The sequence below is a fragment of the Anomaloglossus baeobatrachus genome, chromosome 2 (assembly GCF_048569485.1).
Source record: "Anomaloglossus baeobatrachus isolate aAnoBae1 chromosome 2, aAnoBae1.hap1, whole genome shotgun sequence".
NCBI lineage: Eukaryota > Metazoa > Chordata > Amphibia > Anura > Aromobatidae > Anomaloglossus > Anomaloglossus baeobatrachus.
Window position 1 is genome coordinate 258,977,221 of NC_134354.1, and position 20,248 is coordinate 258,997,468.

At 44.5% G+C, this 20,248-nt stretch overlaps 1 protein-coding gene across 3 annotated transcripts in view; it reads right to left on the bottom strand.

Moving 5' to 3' along the window:
- The window catches only part of LOC142291323 (uncharacterized), a 129,607-nt gene that overhangs the window by 43,941 nt on the left and 65,418 nt on the right, over positions 1-20,248 (bottom strand). For all 3 annotated transcript variants that reach the window (XM_075335784.1, XM_075335783.1, XM_075335785.1), the window contains exons 6-8: positions 14,613-14,665; positions 14,258-14,518; positions 8,243-8,446 (exon numbers count right to left, since the gene is read on the bottom strand). In XM_075335784.1, coding sequence (XP_075191899.1) covers positions 8,243-8,446; positions 14,258-14,518; positions 14,613-14,665 — 518 coding nt within the window. The remainder of the gene's footprint in view (positions 1-8,242; positions 8,447-14,257; positions 14,519-14,612; positions 14,666-20,248) is intronic.

Here is a 20,248-nt window from a genome sequence, read left to right on the forward strand (position 1 = left end):
TCTCATCTGTCCATAGAATACTTTTCCAGAACTGAGCTGGCTTCATGAGGTGTTTTTCAGCAAATTTAACTCTGGCCTGTCTATTTTTGGAATTGATGAATGGTTTGCATCTAGATGTGAACCCTTTGTATTTACTTTCATGGAGTCTTCTCTTTACTGTTGACTTAGAGACAGATACACCTACTTCACTGAGAGTGTTCTGGACTTCTGTTGATGTTGTGAACGGGTTCTTCTTCACCAAAGAAAGTATGCGGCGATCATCCACCACTGTTGTCATCCGTGGACCCCCAGGCCTTTTTGAGTTCCCAAGCTCACCAGTCAATTCCTTTTTTCTCGGAATGTACCCGACTGTTGATTTTGCTACTCCAAGCATGTCTGCTATCTCTCTGATGGATTTTTTCTTTTTTTTCAGCCTCAGGATGTTCTGCTTCCCCTCAATTGAGAGTTCCTTAGACCGCATGTTGTCTGGTCACAGCAACAGCTTTCAAATGCAAAACCACACACCTGTAATCAACCCCAGACCTTTTAACTACTTCATTGATTACAGGTTAACGAGGGAGATGCCTTCAGAGTTAATTGCAGCCCTTAGAGTCCCTTGTCCAATTACTTTTGGTCCCTTGAAAAAGAGGAGGCTATGCATTACAGAGCTATGATTCCTAAACCCTTTCTCCGATTTGGATTTGAAAACTCTCATATTGCAGCTGGGAGTGTGCACTTTCAGCCCATATTATATATATAATTGTATTTCTGAACATGTTTTTGTAAACAGCTAAAATAACAAAACTTGTGTCACTGTCCAAATATTTATGGACCTAACTGTATCTTGATCTCCACTATTGCTGTTAACTGCCATTTCTTAATTACATTTCGAAAGGGCAAATTACAAAACACTTTGCTAACTTCTTATAGCCTTCATCTGCTTTGTGGGCCTCCTCCATTTTCAAAATGCTAGGCAGCTGCTTAGGCCTAAGACACGTGGCATGAAAATCGGACCGAGTGGAATGCGATAAAACATCGCATTCCACTCGGACCAATATTAACCTGTGTCAGCACCCATGAGCGATTATTTTCTCGGCCCCAATCGGACCGAGAAAACAATCGCAGCATGCTGCGATTGTAATACGGGACTCTCTCTCTCAAACCCCATTCAAGTCTATGGGGCGAGAGAAAGATTGCACTGCACTCGCGGTACACCGGTGTACTGTGAGTGCAGGGCAAGAATGGCAATAGCCAGCAACGGAGAAGAGAAGGAGATACATCTCTCCCTCTCCTCCTCCGTGCCAGCCCGGCCCTCCTCAGCGCTGGCACTCCCCTCCTCAGTGCTGGCCGGCCCCCCCGCAGCTGAGGTCCGATCGCATGATCGGACCTCAGTCGCAGTGACACTAGCATGACACTCGGCTCCTGCAGTGCTGCCAGCGTGAGCCAAGTGTCATGCGAGGATCGCATTAGTCCCCGTGTGGCCCCAGCCTTAGAAGAACCCATGGCTGCTGTTTTTTATGGCACAAGGTTAAAAGGATGTTGGATTTTTATAAAACTGTGAAATCTGAATCACCTGGAATTTCCTAACGATGACACTGAACAAGCCATATCCCTAGCAGGCTAATTAAGGTTTGCAACCATGGTCAAAGTAATCTGAGCACACAAATCTCCAAGGGTGCCCAAACGTTTGCATTGGTCTATTTTCCTTTTTGTAATTTTTAAAATCTAAAGGAATAAAATATATTTTTGGGGGCTAAAATACAAAGGAAAAGTGTCATCTTTAACTTTATGCCTTTTAGATATCATTTCATCTTCAACTTGCTTAACTGTTCACAATAACCGTAATGTTGACCAGTGGTGCCTAAACTCTTGCATGCCATAGGAGAATAACCAGAACTCGAATATTTAGCATTCGCTCATCACTATTAATATATATACCAGCAAAAGGAAAAACATTTTTATATCATAGAAACAAGAGCAAACTAAAAAATTTCATTATCAGATTTGATTCAGGGAGGTCAAAATCATTAAATGGAGCCTTTCACATGGAAAAACGCTATTAACCTGCAGATATGGGGTTAATCTGCAGGTTAATTGCATTCTGAACCTGCCTGGCACCTGCACAATAAACCCAGCTGCCGGGAGGAAATGAACTTTAATTTTCCCGTCAGAGCTCCAGTTTCAGTCAAGAAGGCGGCGCTAGCGTGGGTTCAGTCAATGCCCTGTGTATGGAGGGCGGTGGTTGAGACCATGCCCCCCCCCCACTCACTGGCAGCCGCTCTGCATTAGACTTAACCTACACCGGCGGCACCTCCATGACTGAAAACAAAATGCTAATGGGAAGATTAAAGTTAATTTTCCACCAACATTGGAGTTTAATGTGCAGGTGGCGGTCAGATTCAGAATGGTATTAACCTGCAGATTAACCTCATATCTGGAGGTTAGTAACATTATTCCACGTAACAGGTTCCCTTTAAGAAATAGCTCATTTCATAACTGAAAATGACAACTATTGAAAATATGTAGAACTGTGTAATCATAATGTTTGTTACAGTTTTTCAATGTGTCCTTAAAAAATACTGCCTGTCTGATTTTTTGATAAGCTGTTCAGAAAAAAAAAAAAAAGAAGGTCAGGTTGGCAACCATGGTGCTGAGATAACAAGAAGTGGCTCACACGGCTGTCCATCGTCTATCTGATCTAATACAGTAGATACCAGGGTGCTGAAGTAAGAAGAGAATGGCTGTTCACCCATGCCTTTCTGAATGACAATACATGGTATAAAAAATTGTTTAAAAGAACTGGAGTCCTCAATGGTTGATACCTTTTAATGGCTAACTGAAAAGATGGTAATAATAGCAAGCTTTCGAGACTACTCAGGTCTCTTCATCAGGCATGGTATAACACAAAATCTGAAGAGTCACATATTTATAAACAGCAGGACATAGAATGGGGCAGTAAATAAAACACAGCTCATAGATAAGCAGTGTGAAAGTTTTATTGTCCTCTGATTAGGGTCTGGTCCGGGCTGTGATGCCCCCAGATGCTCTGAGCACATTTCTTAATTGATGTAAAAAGACATGAATCAATGTGACACATTCATTCCTGCTCTGAATGTGTCAAAGGTCATCATAAGTTTGTACTCCCATAGTCTCCTATCTCTCTGGGACTTGAAATTTCCTTTCAATACCAGCAATTTCATGTCCATGATGCTGTGGTCTGAGTTACAAAAATGTTTGGACACAGGTAGATCCATCCTTTTTTCTCTAATTGTGTGGCGGTGAGAATTCATCCTTGTCCTCAGCTGTTGTCCGGTCTCCCCTACATACAGACCCCCAGTTGGACATTTGGTACATATAATTAAGTACACCACATTGGTTGTGGTGCAGCTGAAGGTACCTGGGATCTTTTAGTCCTGATGTGATCTGGGAATCTTTATCTTGTCTGTTGTCAATATAAATGGACAGGTCTTACAATTTTTCTGGTTGCAGAGGGAGGTGTTCCTGTTGTTGGAGAGGACAAGGAGCTTCTGACAATGAGGTTTCTTAGATTCGGGGGCTGCCTAAAACACAGCAGTGGGGGGTCTGGAAAAATATATTTTAAATCGGGCATCTTTTTGCAGTAATTTTTGTAGTTTCCGTGCAGCTTCTCTTAACACCTCCAGATTTGGATTGTAGGTGATTGCAAGAGGGACCCGGTTGTTTTCTTCTTTTGTTTTATAATGTAAGAGATGGTTTCTTGATATTCTGGTGGCTCTTTTAATCTGGTTTTCAGGTGTTCTTGGGTGGTAGCCTTGATTCAGAAAGGTCTTTCTGAGGCCCTCAAGGTGATTGTCTATCTGTAGTGTTGGAACATATCCCGATTGTACCTGATGGCCTCACTGTATACAATAGAGTTTATGTGTTTTGGATGAAAACTGTTCCATTTCAGGTATCTTGGACGGTCAATTGGCCTCTGGTACAGGGATGTCTCTATTTCATTGTTCCATAATTTAATGATGGTTTCCAAAAAGTTGATTTCAGTGCAGGAGTAGATGAGTGTTAGGTTGATGGTGGGATGAAACTGATTAAAGTGTTCATGGATGGTCTTCAGCTGCTCCTCAGACTCTGTTCAAATGATTAAAATATCGTCAATGTAACGGTAGTAGAACAGAGGCCTGACAGGACAAGAGGATAAAAAGTCACTCTCAAGCTTGGCCATGAAAAGATTTGCAGATTTTGGTGCCATTTTGCTTCTTATTGCAGTCCCAGTCTCATGTAGATATATGTTATTGTCAAATGCAAAGTAATTAAGGGTGAGGAAGAATTTCGTAAGCTTCACCACAGAATCGGCATCAATTCCTGTATTTTCCAGGAAGAATTTGATTTGAAGGCATTCAATCCATCCTGTTGTGGAATATTCGAGTACAAGGATTCAACATCCATGGTGGCAAGGATAGTTCCCTCTGGAAGTGGACCTAATGCTGATAGTTTTTTCAATAGGTCAGTAGTGTCCTGGATGTAGCTGGTTGTGTCCCTTAACAAGGGTTTAAGGATATGAGACCTGAGTAGTCTCGAAAGCTTGCTATTATTACCATCTTTTCAGTTAGCCATTAAAAAGGTATCAACCACTGAGGACTTAAGTTCTTTTAAACAATTTTTTATCTCTACTGGCTAACATGGTACAAAGATATATTTTACCTGCATCAATACAAGGTATAGACATCTCCAAGGCACTGAATACATGGTATATGCATCTATGGATCACAGCAGTGACACTTCCTACTACATATTTCTCACTCAAACCTATCATTGTATCTATTAGTAAGAGGGAGGCCATTTTAATGCTATAAAGATTAGCTCCCTAGAGAGCACAACTGTGATTAGCTAATTATAAAGGTATTCAGTAATTTATGATAAATCATACTTCCTTTAGTAATTTACTAGAGATGGGTGAGCACTAAAATGATGGAATTCTCAGTCCTTGAGTAAAGCAGATCAGACGCTCTGAAAGTGCTCAACTCGAGTAACGAGTATTATGGAAGACAATGATTGGGTAACTAGTCTCTCCCCAACATACAACCAGCCATAAAGAGCAATTCTGGGAGGAGGGAGGGTGGGATTTTTTTCATTTGACACAACCTGAAAATTGCTTTAACCCAGAGACTGTGACTGGCTCTCCCTGGGGTGCCTGCACACATCATGCAGGGAAGCAAGCCTGTGCTTTGTGGTCATCGTTTCACAAAACATCCGATCAACCGTTATACTCGGCTGAGCTCCACGTGTACCCGAGCACCTCGATGTTCAATCGAGTAACGAGCAAGCTTGCTCATCACTAGTTATCTTTTTTTCCTAAAAGGAGAACTCTATCAAATGTTATATGTACCCCAAAATGTTCCAGCACACAGGGGCGGGAATAGATAGCAAAACCCGACCCACATATTAGCTATTCTGCAGCTGCTGCCATCAAAAAGCTGCACATTTCTGTAACTTTACTTGCCTATATTTCAGAAACTATACATCCGATCTCAACACTAAAAGGTATGTATAGAATCAGCCTGATAGGGCGGCTTTGCACACTACGACATTGCAGGTGCGATGTCGGTGGGGTCAAATTGAAAGTGACGCACATCCGGCATCGCATGCGATATCGTAGTGTGTAAAGCCTTGATGATACGATTAACGAGCGCAAAATCGTCGTAATCGTATCATTGTTGCAGCGTCGGCGTAATCCATAATTACGCTGACGCGACGGTCCGATGTTGTTCCTCGTTCCTGCGGCAGCACACATCGCTGTGTGTGAAGCCGCAGGAGCGAGGAACATCTCCTACCGGCGTCACCGCAGCTTCCGTAGGATATGCGGAAGGAAGGAGGTGGGCAGGATGTTTACATCCTGCTCATCTCCGCCCCTCCGCCGCTATTGGCCGCCTGCCGTGTGACGTCGCTATGACGCCGCACGACCCGCCGCCTTAGGAAGGAGGCGGGTCGCCGGCCAGAGCAACGGTCGCAGGGCGGGTGAGTGGGTGTGAAGCTGGCGTAGCGATAATTTTCGCTACGCCAGCTATCACACGATATCGTACCTGCGACGGGGGCGGTCACTATCGCGTGCGACATCGCAGCATCGGCCTGCGATGTCGCAACGTGCAAAGCCCGCCATAGCACCAGTATGGCACTGGCTTTAGTTTATATAGGAAAATCCTGGTGATTGGTGCGCTTTAAGCCCAGTGTACCAGATCAGATTTTCAGCATTGTTTGGTCAGTGTAACCATCAGTAATTCTCTGGTATGACAATCCTCTCTCCCTCAATTTATGCCCTGCCCTCCAAAAAAAACTGCAAAGTGGCGCCTACCGATTAGAATACTAAAAACTGACCGTACAATGATGGCATTTGTGTGTTCTCCATTCAAGAATTAATAAAAGAAAAGGCAGCGGCACTGACAATTTGAAAGAGGGGTGCACGCCACTAAGCACTTGATCCTACAGTCAACAAATATGGAGAGTGAAGCAGAACATCCAAATGGACTCACATGGGATAATAAATGGTTCATTTCACAAAATGTGTTAGCTCTCTCTCCATATAATTTCTGTGTTTTTCCTTGATTTTCAAGGACCCATACACATGTACAGGTGATTTTGATCTGTAACACAGATAAAAAAACGAACAGGTCTCCGAGGGTTTTTTCGTGTGGATGCACAGTCCACAAAAACACGGACATGTGAATATCACCATAGAACTTCCATACAAAAAACTATCAGTGGTACGCTATAATGGGTATAGGTTGTATGTAACAAAACAAGCTTCTGAATGAGGCCATAAGGATAAATAGTACTTGCATCCTTTTCGGCATGTTTCTTTAGATTAAATGTGTGTAAATCAAGCAAAATCTGTTAAAGCAAAAAAAAAAAAAAAAGTAAAAGTCGTCAGCAAAGTCATTCAACTATTTACAACACATGACAACAGCACTTTATAAAACAATGCAAGCTAAGGTGTTCTGCTATAGAATGCCTAAGCGTTTGGTTTTTTTTTTACCCCTGGCGTGGTGCTTATAACCTAAGGTTCCTGTCTCTGCCTACTTTCATACTCAACATCCGGGGTTTTCACCTTTCTTTGGTGTCGCTCTGGTACTGAAGTGCAGTCCTGTGACCTCAAATTCTGACTGTCCACAAATTATACCATAAGCTCTCAATGCAAGTTTAAGAGTCAGATGCTCTCATAGACTTGTAATGATGAGTCACCTCCGGCTTGCTCCATGAAATACTGGAGCGATCAAGCAGGTCACAAATTACCAGCGGCTGAAGTGAGCAGCAATAGAAGGTGAAGATGCTGGAAAGTGAGAATAAGACTAAAGGTACCGTCACACTAAGCAACATCGCTGCTGAGGCACAACTTGCTAGCGATGTTGCTGTGTGTGACATCCAGCAACAACCTGGCCCCTGCTGTGAGGTCGCTGGTTGTTGCTGAATGTCCTGGACCATTTTTTAGTTGTTGCGCTCTCGCTGTGAAGCACACATCGCTCTGTGTGACAGCGATAGAGCAACAACTAAATATGCAGGATGCAGGAGCCGGCTTCTGCGGACGCTGGTAACCAATGTAAATATCGGGTAACCAAGAAGCCCTTTCCTTGGTTACCAGATATTTACCTTCGTTACCAGCGTCCGCCGCTCTCACGCTGTCAGTGCCAGCTCCCTGCACACATAGCCACAGTACACATCAGGTCATTAACCCGATGTGTACTCTGGCTAGAAGTGCAGGGAGCCAGCGCTAAGCGGTGTGCGCTGGTAACCAAGGTAAATATCGGGTTGGTTACCCGATATTTACCTTAGTTACCAAGCGCAGCATCGCTTCCACGCGTCGCTGCTGGCTGGGGGCTGGTCACTGGTTGCTGGTGAGATCTGCCTGTGTGACAGCTCACCAGCAATCCGTGTAGCGACGACGCTCCAGCGATCCCTGCCAGGTCAGGTTGCTGGTGGGATCGCTGGAGCGTCGCTTAGTGTGACGGTACCTTAAGGGCAGGGCACTTAGATTAGAAGCACCTCTCCAGCAATAAAATAAAAAAAATTCTGGAGTCAAGCTTTAAATGAGAAGTACCTCTTGGGTATGTGCACACTATGTCCTAAAGACACTGATTGAGCTGCTCAAGCTGCTTCACTGAATTGGCTCCGCCAGTAGTTTTGCCACCACCTTTTGCCGCATGGAACCCGCCTAAAAAAGTAGTTGTGTGCACATACCCTTAAAAAGATCCTTGTCTCATTTTAAAATGAGTGACCTGAATAGAGCGATATATACCAATAAAGGGATCTCAACAGTCTTCTCCAAGTGGCATTCATCTCGATCGTGGCTGGTGCATGGTCTCTTTGCTGCAAAGGATTCTCCTTTTCTGTGATCTACACTTAAATCAACGTCTTTCTCCTCTGATTGAGCCCTTTTCCCAGGATTCACGCTCCTATGCTCTTTCTCTTCCTGCACAGTTTGCTCTGTCTGAAGAGTGTCCTAGAAGAATCATAAATGATCATTACTCAAATCAACTACTGTAGTTAATAAAAAGCGAAATATGATAAGTAGAATAGTACACACACTAACAATATGTTACATTCGTTCGGTTTCCTAATGATATGCATATGACATGTCCTAACGTGACCATTACACTTTTATCCCAAGTTTTGGATTGGATTTGGATTTCCAATGCAAATGCTACATCAATTTACAGAACCGTAAAAGTGAATGGGGCTTTCAAAACTCAATCCACATGTAACAAAAATAATAATATGCACAAAAATCAGAAAGCAAGGTGAATTTTTATATCTACAATATGGCCATTCTAGTGTGGATTTCTACAGGGGATTTTATCCTATTCATGGCTAAATCCAAAACAAAATCCACATGTACGTTTTTTGAAACATGTGAACGAAGACTCGGGTATCAGCTCTACTTTGTGGAGGAACTATGTAGCATGATTTTTATTACAAAGTATTAAAACCAATGTCTCCATAACATGAGCAGAGTCTACCAGGACAAGAAACACTCTAAAAAGGGTGGTCATTTTATGGCCAAACTTTCCAAAATGACCTAACCCAGAAATTTCAGATTATTTACTCCTGCCCTGCATGTTAGGCCCCATAATGGCCCCAAACCAGCCCAGTAATTGAACATTACATCCATGGCATGAAGATGGAGCCTGTAACATGTAATTCAGTAACTGCGTCCCTGGCTTTATACTGTTGTCTCCAATTACACTACTGATACTAATAAATAAATTAAATGTATGTATATATTATATATATATATATATATATATATATATATATATATATATATATATACATACATACATACACACACATGTATATATGTATGTGTATGTGTATATATATATATATATATATATATATATATATATATATACACACACATACACATATATGTATGTATGTATGTATGTATGTATGTATGTATGTATGTATGTAATATATATATATATATATATATATTCTATACAAGTGCCCACATATACACATGCACAGTGGGGAAAATAAGTATTTTCTACACTGCCGATTTTACAAATGTTCCCACCTATATAGAGTGGAGAGGTCTGCAATTTTTAATCGAAGTGCACTTCAACTGTGACAGAATAAAAAAAAGAAGAAAATTAAGAAAATCACATTGTATGATTATTTGCATTTTAATACATGAAATAAGTATTTCATCACCTATCAATCAGCAAGAATTCTGGTTCTCACAGGCCTGTTATTTTTCTTTAAGAAGCTCCTACTCTGCACTCATAACCTATATTAATTGTGTGTTTGAACTCATTACATGTATAAAAGACACCTGTCCACACAATCATCAATCAATCACACTCTAACCTCTCCACCATGGCCAAGACCAAAAAGCTGTCAAGGACACCAGGGACAAAATTGTAGACTTCACAAGGCTGGGATGTGATACAGGACAATAGGCAAACAGTTGGTGAGAAGAAAACAACTGTTGGCGCAATTGTTAGAAAATGGAAGACACACAAGATGTCAATTGTCTATCTTACTCGGTCTGAGGCTACTTGCAAACTCTTGCCTCCTGGGGTACGAATGATTCTGAGGAAAGTCAGGAATCAGTCCAGAACTGCACAAAAGGACCTGGTAGATGACTTGAAGAGAAATGGGACCGCAGTCTCAAAGATTACAGTTAGTAACACACTACGCAGTCATGGATTACAATCCTGCATGGCACACAAAGTCCTCCTGCACATGCCAGCACATGTCCAAGCCAGTTTGAAGTTAGTCAATGACCATCTAGATGATTCAAAGGCGGCATGGGAGAATGGCATGTGGTCAGATGAGACCAAAATAGAACTTTTTGTTATTAACCCAACTCGCCGTGTTTGGAGGAGGAAGACAGAGGAGTACAACTGTCCCAACCGTGAAGCACGGGGGTAGAAACATCATACTTTGAGGGTGTTTCTCTGCAAAGACGACAGGATGACTGCACCGTAGTGAAGGGAGGATGAATGGGGTCATGTATCACAAAATTTTGGCCAACAACTTCCTGCCCACAGTAAGCATTGAAGATGGGTCGTGGCTGGGTCTTCCAGCATGACAATGACCCGAAACACACAACCAGAGCAATAAGGAGCAGCTCTGTAAGAAGCATTTCAAGGTCCTGAAGTGGCCTAGCCAGTCTCCAGACCTGAGCACAATAGAAAATCTTTGAAGGGAGCTGAAACTCAATTTTGCCAAGTGACAGGACAGAAACTTGAAAGATCTGTAGAAGATCCATATGAAGGAGTGGGCCAAAATCCCTGCTGCAGTGTGTGCAAACTTGAGTAAGGAGTACAGGAAACGTCTGACCTCTGTAATTGCAAACAAAGGTTTCTGTACTAAATATTAAGTTCTGTTTTTCTATTGTATCAAACACTTACAGGTAATAAAATAAAAATTACTTATAAATCATACAATGTGATTTTCTGGATATTTACTTGGGGGGGGGGGGGTTCTGTCAGTCACAGTTGAACTGTACCTATGATAAAAACTACAGACCTTTCTGTTTCTTTGTAGGTTGGAAAATTAGCAATATTCATCAGTGTATTAAATGACGTAGGTTTCAGATTAAGACGCACTTTTTCTTCCAAAAATTTAGGAGGAAAACGGGTGGTGCATTTTATAAGCCGAATGTAGCTTACCAGGGGATGGTGGAGGCAGGTGGATCACAGGAGGCAGGGGCAATGCTGCAGGCTGTGCGCTGTTCTGTGGGTGGTGCTGATGTCGGGCTGTGCTCACTGTGAGGGGTGAGGCAGGGGCCATTATGAAAATTTCCGCAGTGCGGGCTTCAAATAATGGCGCCCGGAGTCAGTGTGTGAGTAGATTGAGCTCAAGATCTCATCTGCACACGAGCCGCCTCAGGTCCACTGATTTCCCAGCAGAAGACTTAAGGAAAATGGCGCCCTGAAGTGGAGCGTGTGCGTATGAGATCTCGGCTCGTCTTTGAGCCTATGGCTCAATCTGCGCAAGCGCTGATTCCGGGCGCTATTTCTTTGAAGTCTGCACTGCCAACAGTTTCTGGATGTTCCTGCCTCACAGCACCTGCAGTGGGCATTCGGGACACCCACCGCATTGTCTGCAGCCTGCAGCCTATTCCAGCACCGCCCCTCCCTCCTGTGAGCTTGCTCGACCACCACTGCCGCCCTCCCCCCAGTAGGACATCCCTGGAGTATAAGACGGACCACTTTTTTTTACCCTTTTTCTCTCTCCAAATTAGCAGTGCGCCTTATAAAAAAAATATATATTATATATTATATATACAGTATATACACATATATTATATGTGTATATACATACATATACATACATACATATACATACATATACATTATATATATATATATATATATATATATATATATATATATATATATATATATATGTATGTACGTACATACATACATACACACACGCACGCATACATACACAGTACAGACCAAAAGTTTGGACACACCTTCTCATCTCTAGAACAACTGTTAAGAGGAGACTTTGTGCAGCAGGCCTTCATGGTAAAATAGCTGCTAGGAAACCACTGCTAAAGGACAGGCAACAAGTAGAAGAGACTTGTTTGGGCTAAAGAACACAAGGAATGGATATTAGACCAGTCAAAATCTGTGCTTTGGTCTGATGAGTCCAAATTTGAGATCTTTGGATCCAACCACTGGGTCTTTGTAGAAAAGGTGAACGGATGGACTCTACATGCCTGGTTCCCACCGTGAAGCATAGAGGAGGTGGTGTGATGGTGTGGGGGTGCTTTGCTGGTGAAACTGTTAGTGATTTATTCAAAATTGAAGGCATACTGAACCAGCATGGCTACCACTGCATCTTGCAGCAGCGTGCCATTCCATCCAGTTTGCGTTTAGTTGCACCATCATTTAATTTTCAACAGGACAATGACCCCAAACACACCTCCAGGCTGTGTAAAGGCTAATTGACTAAGAAGGAGAGTGATGGGGTGCTACGCCAGATGACCTGGTCTCCACAGTCAACAGACCTGAACCCAATCGAGATGGTTTGGGGTGAGCTGGACCACAGAGTGAAGGCAAAAGGGCCAACAAGTGCTAAGCATCTCTGGGAACTTCTAGACTGATGGAAGACCATTTCTGGTGACTACCTCTTGAAGCTCATCAAGAGAATGCCAAGAGTGTGCAAAGTAGTAATGAAAGCAAAAGGTGGCTACTTTGAAGAACCTAGAATATAAGACATATTTTCAGTTGTTTCACACTTTAAGTATTTCATTCCACATGTTTTAATTCATAGTTGTACCTTCAATGTGAATCTACAATTTTCAGAGTCCTGAAAATAAAGAAAAAAACTCTTTGAATGAGAAGGTGTGTCCAAACTTTTGTCTGTACTGTATATACACATATAGTAGGGAAAATAAGTACCGTATTTTTCGTTTTATAAGACGCACCGGATTATAAGATGCATCCCAAATTTATAAAAAAGAAAAAAAAAAAAAGAAAAAAAGGTAAAAAAAATGTGGTCCGTTATATATTAATACCGTATTTTTCGGACTATAAGACACACCAGACTATAAGACGCACCCTGGTTTTAGAGGAGGAAAATAAAATTTTAAGCAAAAAATGTGGTCATGACACTGTTATGGGGCGAGGATCTGCTGCTGACACTATTATGGGGGTAATGTCCCCAAATTCTCTACGAACATACCCCACCCTGGTAATGATCCTCCTGCCTTGTATATAATCCCCATCCTTGTGTGTGCATATATTTATATACATATACATACACACATATATACACATATACACACACACACACACACACACACACACACACATCCCTCATCCTGGTATAGCCCCCATCCTGCTATATGGCCCGCATCCTGTGGCACACAAAAAAAAATAAACGTTTACTCACCTTTCCCCACTGCAGCAGCATCGCTAGTCTTCCTGTCTGTGTCAGCTGCAGTGCCGCTGACCTGTGTGGACCTGTCACTGTTCCCCTGCAGCATTGCGATGTCCTCCTGTCTTCCGCCCGCTGATGTGTGTAGAGAGTGGTCATCGCTGTGCGCACCGCTAGTCTCCACACACATCAGCGGCCGGCAGACAGGAGGACATCGCGATACTGCAGGGTTGGAACGGTGACGAGCGAGTATACTTATTCACTGCGCCCTACGCTGATTTTGATGCGCGGGGTGCAGTGAATACAGCCACACATGATCATTCCAGGCTGCAGTTACCAGGGGTGATTACGCGGGCCGGCTCTTTACTATGCGCGCATCGCCTGCCCATCATCCCGCCCACCTGTCAGCACCAACTTCAGCGCTGACAGATGATGGGCAGGAGGATGCATATGAAATGAGCGGGTCCACGTGGTAACGGCAGACTGCAGCCTGCGCATGCCCTACATTCAGACTATAACACGCACCCCCCACTTTCCCTCAACATTGGGGGGGGGGGGGCCTTATAGTCCGAAAAATACGGTTTTATTCTAAGTCTTATATGTGTATGTTTATAAATATTAACATACACACAGACACATTGCTTTATTTCTGCAAACTTCACTTTCTCATTCTCTGGCTACAAGTTTATATATGTTATACAATTCTTGAACACGATTGATATCAGTCAAGTTCTTTCAGGGTTTTTTCTCATTTTTCTTTATTTAATACGACTTATAATTTTCTATGTACATTTTATTTGATGATTATGTGTTTGTTATTTAAAAAAAAAATTCAATAAAAAGCTATTTAAGTATAAGAAAGTATTTACTGTTTTCAGCTTTGAGAAACTCAGTCACTACATACCTCCTTCTTAGATTCTGTGGCTTCTGACTCTATATTAGAAGCAGGTAGTGTTTCATTTATCTTATTAGAAGGTGGGGTTAGGATTTCCACATTATCTACTTCAACAACTTCTTTTTTAATAACGACTTCTTTTTTAGTAGCGACTTCTTTTTTAGTACTCTCTAGTTTCGCAATCTCCTGTGAGGGCTTCTTAGAATCTTGTGAAGGCTTGTTATCTTTTTCCGGACTTTTTGCTTTATACGACTTTTCCTCACTTGTATCCTATATATATATATATTTATATATAAATATATACATAATATAATAAAAGGTTTTGCAGAGTAATGCAAGAAGACCAGTTAGCAAGATGTCTTACCTCAGTTATGCCGGGCGTTAACGTTACAACAGTACGACCAGGATTATGGATTACTATAAAAGAAAACAGAAACATTTTCTCAAGCTTTTTAGATTGTTTTGATTAACAGCCCCCAGCCTCTTTTTACCTTAAAGACCCGGCCATTTTTTGCAATTTTGACCAGTGTCACTTTATGACGTTATAACTCTGGAACGCTTTAACGGATCCTGTAGATTCTGACATTGTTTTTTCGTGACATATTGTACTTCATGTCAGTGGTGAATTTAGGACAATAGGTTTTGCGCTTATTTGTGAAAGTTTTGGAAATTTGGCGAAAATTTAGAAAATTATGCAATTTTCAAAATTTCAAATTTTATGCCCATAAATCTGAGAGATATGTCACACAAAATAGTTACTAAATAACATTTCCCATGTGTCTACTTTACACCAGCGCAATTTTATTTTGGAAACAATTTTTTTTTTCGTTAGGAAGTTAGAAGGGTATAAAGTTCATCAGCAATTTTTCATTTTTCCAACAAAATTTACAAAAAAAAAAAAAATTTTTTAGGTACATCACATTTGGAGTGACTGATAGGCCTAGGTGACAAAAAATACCCAAAAGTGACCCCGTTCTAAAATCTGCACCCCTCACACTGCTCAAAACTACATCAAAGAAGTTTATTAACCCTTTAGGAGCTTCACAGCAACCAAAGTAATTTGGAAGGAAAAAATGAAAACTTTTTTTTACTTTTTTTTTTTAAACACACAAAAATGTTACTTTAGCCATAAAATTTAGCATTTTCACAAAGGTATCAGGAAAAAATGAACCATGAAATTAATTGTGCAATTTCTCCTGAGTACACCGATCTCATATGTGGTGGAAATCAATTTTCCAATCATTTGAATTTTTGAAAGCATAATTGTCTGGAATAATTAGCAGATGCAATGTTGCGTTTGGAGACCCCCTGAGGTGCCTAAACAATGGAGCTCCCCCACAAGCGACCCCATTTTGGAAACTAGACCCCTCATGGAATTTATCTAGATGTTTAGTGAGCACTTTGAACCTCTCGGGGATTCACAAAGTTAATAACTTTGAGCCGTGAAAATAAATAAAAAAATTTTACCACGAAATTGTTATTTCAACCAGGTAGCTTTTTTTTCACAAGAGTATCAGGAAAAATTGCACCATAAAATGTATTGTGCAGTTTCTCCTGAGTACACAGATACCTCATATGTGGTGGAAATCAAATGTTTTGGCGCACAGCAGGGCTCAGAAGGCAAGGAGCGTCATTTGACTTTTCAAACGCAAAATTGTCTGGAATAGTTAGCCGATGCCATGTTGTGTTTGGTGACCCCCCGAGGTGCCTAAACAATGGAGCTCCCCCACAAGTGACCCCATTTTGGAAACTAGACCCCTCATGGAATTTATCTAGATGTTTAGTGAACACTTTGAACCCCTGGAGGGTTCACACAAATTTATAATCTTCAGCCGTGAAAAAATATATTTTTTTTTATTTTACCACGAAATTGTTATTTCAACCAGGTAGCTTTTTTTTCAAACAAGGGTATCAGGAAAAAATGCACCATAAAATGAATTTTGTGCAATTTTTCCTGAGTACACAGATACCTCATATGTGGTGCACAGTAATTGTTTGGGCACACGGCAAGGCTCAGAAGAGAAGGAGCGCTATTTCACAGCAAAATTGGTAGGAATCATTAGCGGAAGCCATGTTGTGTTTGGAGACCCCCTAAGGTGCCTAAACAATGGAGCTCCCCCACATGTGGCCCCATTTTGGAAACTAGACCCCCCTGGCATAAATCTAAATGGGTAATGAGCACATTGAACCATCACGTACTTCATACACTGAACCATAAAAACAAAAAAGTACTTTTTTTTGCCACAAAAATGTTATTTTAGGCTTAATTTTTAATTTTTACAGGGTTTTACAGGGTAACAGGATAAAATGGACTGCAAAATTTGTTGGGCAATTTGTCCTGAGTACGCTGATACCTCATACGTAGCAGAAAACCACGGCAGAGCTCCAAAGGGAAGGAGCATCATTTGACTTTTTAAATGGAAAAATAACTGGAATCGTTAGCCGCACCATGTTGCGTTTGGAGATCCCCTTGATGTGCCGAAACAGTGGAGCTCCCCCACATGTGACCCCATTTTGGAAACTAGACTTCCCCCATACAAAAAAAATATTAGTTTGGCACAATAAAAATACGGACGTCAGTAAAAAAAAAAAAAAAAAAAATGAGCGCCTGCAACTGACACTAAGGCAAGTGCCACACGTGAGAGCGATGCACGAATCTCGCATCTCATCACCCGGCACAGCCGCACACTCCTGTCAGGAAGAGAGCGACCGTGCCGGATGATGCAATGTGAGACTCGTGCATCGCTCTGAGGTGTGGCACTGGGCTCACCCTTACAATAGGTCAGTAAAAAATACTGTAGTTGATGATTACTACAGTATCATTTTACTGGCCCTAAACTAAGTTTATTTGTATTTCTTTCTTAGGTTACAGAAGAAAAAAAAAACAGGATGCACGCATGTACTGCAAAAAGGGGGGGGGGGGGAGGGGACACTAGGTGGGATGGAAAAAAAATATGGATGGAGGATGGGAGAGTGCGTGGCGCATGGAGGAGTGATTTAGGAATGGAGAGTGCGCGGCGGATGGAGGAGCAGCGGAGGATGGGAGAGGGCGCGGCGGAGGATGGAAAAGGGCGCAACGGATGCAGGAGCAGCGGAGGATGGGGGGGAGGGTGGAAGGGGAGTGGGTCGTGAGATTGGGGATAGCTACCTCACAGGATGGATCTAGGCAGTTTGATCGCAGCAGATGCGAGAGAGGCAAATGTGACGCCCTGGACCAGCCAGGGGTCACAGGTAATGACATCACCACACCCTACACCCCGGTTAGGTACACCTAAGCTAGACCAGAAATCCTTGTTGCCTTCCCCAGGGGCTGATGTCCACACCAGGGGGTGGAGCCAGGCGGTTGGTCTCCACCCACCAAGGAGTTCACAGTCCTGGAGGAGGGAAAGCTGGCAGTTAGAGTTTGGAGGAGGAAGTAAGAGAAGTGACAGAAGTAGAGCCTGAAGTAGGTCCGGGTGTGTGCCCCGGACAGAGACAGCAAGGTTAGCAGACGGCGGTGACCGTCTGCAGTGGAGGCTGATCGGAGGTTGCCGAAAGGACCGTGGACGGGCAGTGGCCCGGCGGTACCGGACCGGTACACAAGGAGAAGCCAGCACCATTGGCAGGGGCCTTTCGGATGCCGGCAAGGCTAGGAGTCGCCGTGAATTTGCCAAATCCGTCAGTGAAGGGGACCTCCGGGTCTCCAAACAACTAAGTCCCGATTGAAGGCAACAGTCCAACCGTATGAGAGAGACACCGCCCCCGCCAAGGCACCAGTTTCTCAGGGCCAGCGCCTGCGGGCAAAGAGGGGCTCCTCCGGCCCATATCCAAGTCGGGAAGCGGGTTACCGGTGGGAATCCATCGCTACCAACATTAAACATAGATGCAGGGAAAGAGACAGTCACCGTTAACTACCGGGGAAAAGCAACAGCAGCCGTCCGTGGGAACCGTCTTTCCAGCCGTGTGTTTTACCGAGAACTGTGTCACCGTCTCAGGCTGAGTGAGTACCACCGTGCTGTGAGGCACAGCGCTGCCCCCGCGACCCTGCACCTCACCAGGCCCTGCACCTGGCCTTCCATCCCTCATCCTCCACCCCATCACTGGGCCCCGGGACAACCAACCCCTACCCACGGAGGGGAGAACTAACAACTCTGCTGCTCCCTGTCACTGCTCCCGGGATCCCCATACAGAGCAGCGGTGGTGTCCACACAATCACCACAACCGTGGGTGGCGTCACGGACAATAACTCCCCAAAACCAAAACCCCTTTTCACTCACGAGCGAGGAGCGCCGCTCGAGTCCCCGGGATCCGGCCCATCGCTCGAGCCACCGAGCAGCAGAGGCCGCAGCAGCAGCGGCAGCCGGACCCGAGCAGTGGGAGAGCGCAGCGTCCCCTCCTCCGCCCGCGACAACTTGGCGTCACAAACAGGATCTTACCGCTCTGCCGTCTGGTGGAGGTGCGCCTTGTTACCGCTGGAGGTGTCCGGCCGAAAAATTTCAGAAGCCGCCATCTTTGGCGCGAAAAGTTCCCGCTCGAGCGTCTCTTCGAGTAGTGGAGGCGTGAAGGCCACAACCCCGCCCCGATAGAGGAGGAGCCGGAAAGAGGCTAAGGGGGACGAAATGGCGACTGGTCGCATGTAGCCGCGGCTATACAGGTAGGGACGCCGGGACCCCACGATCCGCTGACCCCTGCAAAGAATGTCCGCTCCACCTAGCTATGCGGAGGCTACCGAGCCGGTGCCCGGGACAGCGGCATGGCTGAGGGCCCGAACGGCAGGGATCTGCCGACACTACCGGAGCCAGATCTGTAGACTGATGGAGCAGTGGACCGCGGAGGTGGAGGAGGTAGCTGCAGTTGCACGGGTGTATGGAATGGAGGCCATGATGGAGCAGCTGGTGAGTGACCCACGCCCGTGTCCCCGAGGGACCGGCCATTGCGGCTGAGGAACCCGGTCTACCCCTGGCCCCCATGCCACCTCAGTCTTCCTTGCCCGTGCACCGCGCTGCGCCTGGCCCGTCGGGCGTACACCTCTTTGTAACAGTGGCCGAGAGAGTGGCGAGCCTAGAAGCTGCGGCAGCTGGCGGCAACCCGCCTGGTGCAGGGACGGACGATAGTGATTCCGGGCCTGACACCGAGCCCGTTTCGGAAGAAGATGAAGGAGTCGTCGCTCTGCTTGGCATGGAAGCCACATACATCCCCCGGAGTGGAAATAACGGGTATCGGGCGGCCCTTCCTCGCCGCGCTTGCTATGCGCTGGAGGGGCTGGTGCCCGTATTCTTCCACCCAGAGCCGGGTGGGGAGGACGAAAGTGCACAGTAAGGGCAGCGGGATGCCGTTGTCACCGTCCCCGTTGGGACCACCTGTATGTGTTAAAAGTTTGAAAGTTTTTGAAAATGAGTGATCAACCGAAGTTCACCTGATTGTCTACTACTGCTGATTGAACCGGTCGTTGCCGGCACCGTTGTCCCCGTGGGGACCGTCTAAAGTTGCGTAAGGGACTCCTTACGGACAAGCCCGTGAACTTGCAGGGCAACCACAAACTTGTGGAATGTAAATAAAAATGTTGTTGTTCCAGCTTCCACCGTTGCCGCCTCCGGAGAGGCAGATTGGAGGGAGGGCCCGCAGTGGAGCAGGCTGGGGCCCAGCCACCACAGGAACCGGTGGCTACCCTCTGGGGGTTCCAGGGGCTCCCCATGGACGTGGGTCCCCTGGAAAGGACAGATACCGCTCGGGTAACTTGGTGCTGGACTGGGGTCAAGGGGTGCTGCCTGTTTCTTAGGGGCAGCATCAGGGCCAGGTTACTTGGGTGGGTAAGAGCGGAAGCCGTAACCGTTTAAAACCGTTTGCAACGTTTAAGAAAAGTGCCTCCCGTTGTGGGATGATGTTCTTCTACTTGTATGTGTTTTTATCTTTTTCAGAAAAATAAAACTGGTGTTGGACGGGCAGCCCGCGGACGGTCTGCATTTTGCTAAGGGGGAATGTGACGCCCTGGACCAGCCAGGGGTCACAGGTAATGACATC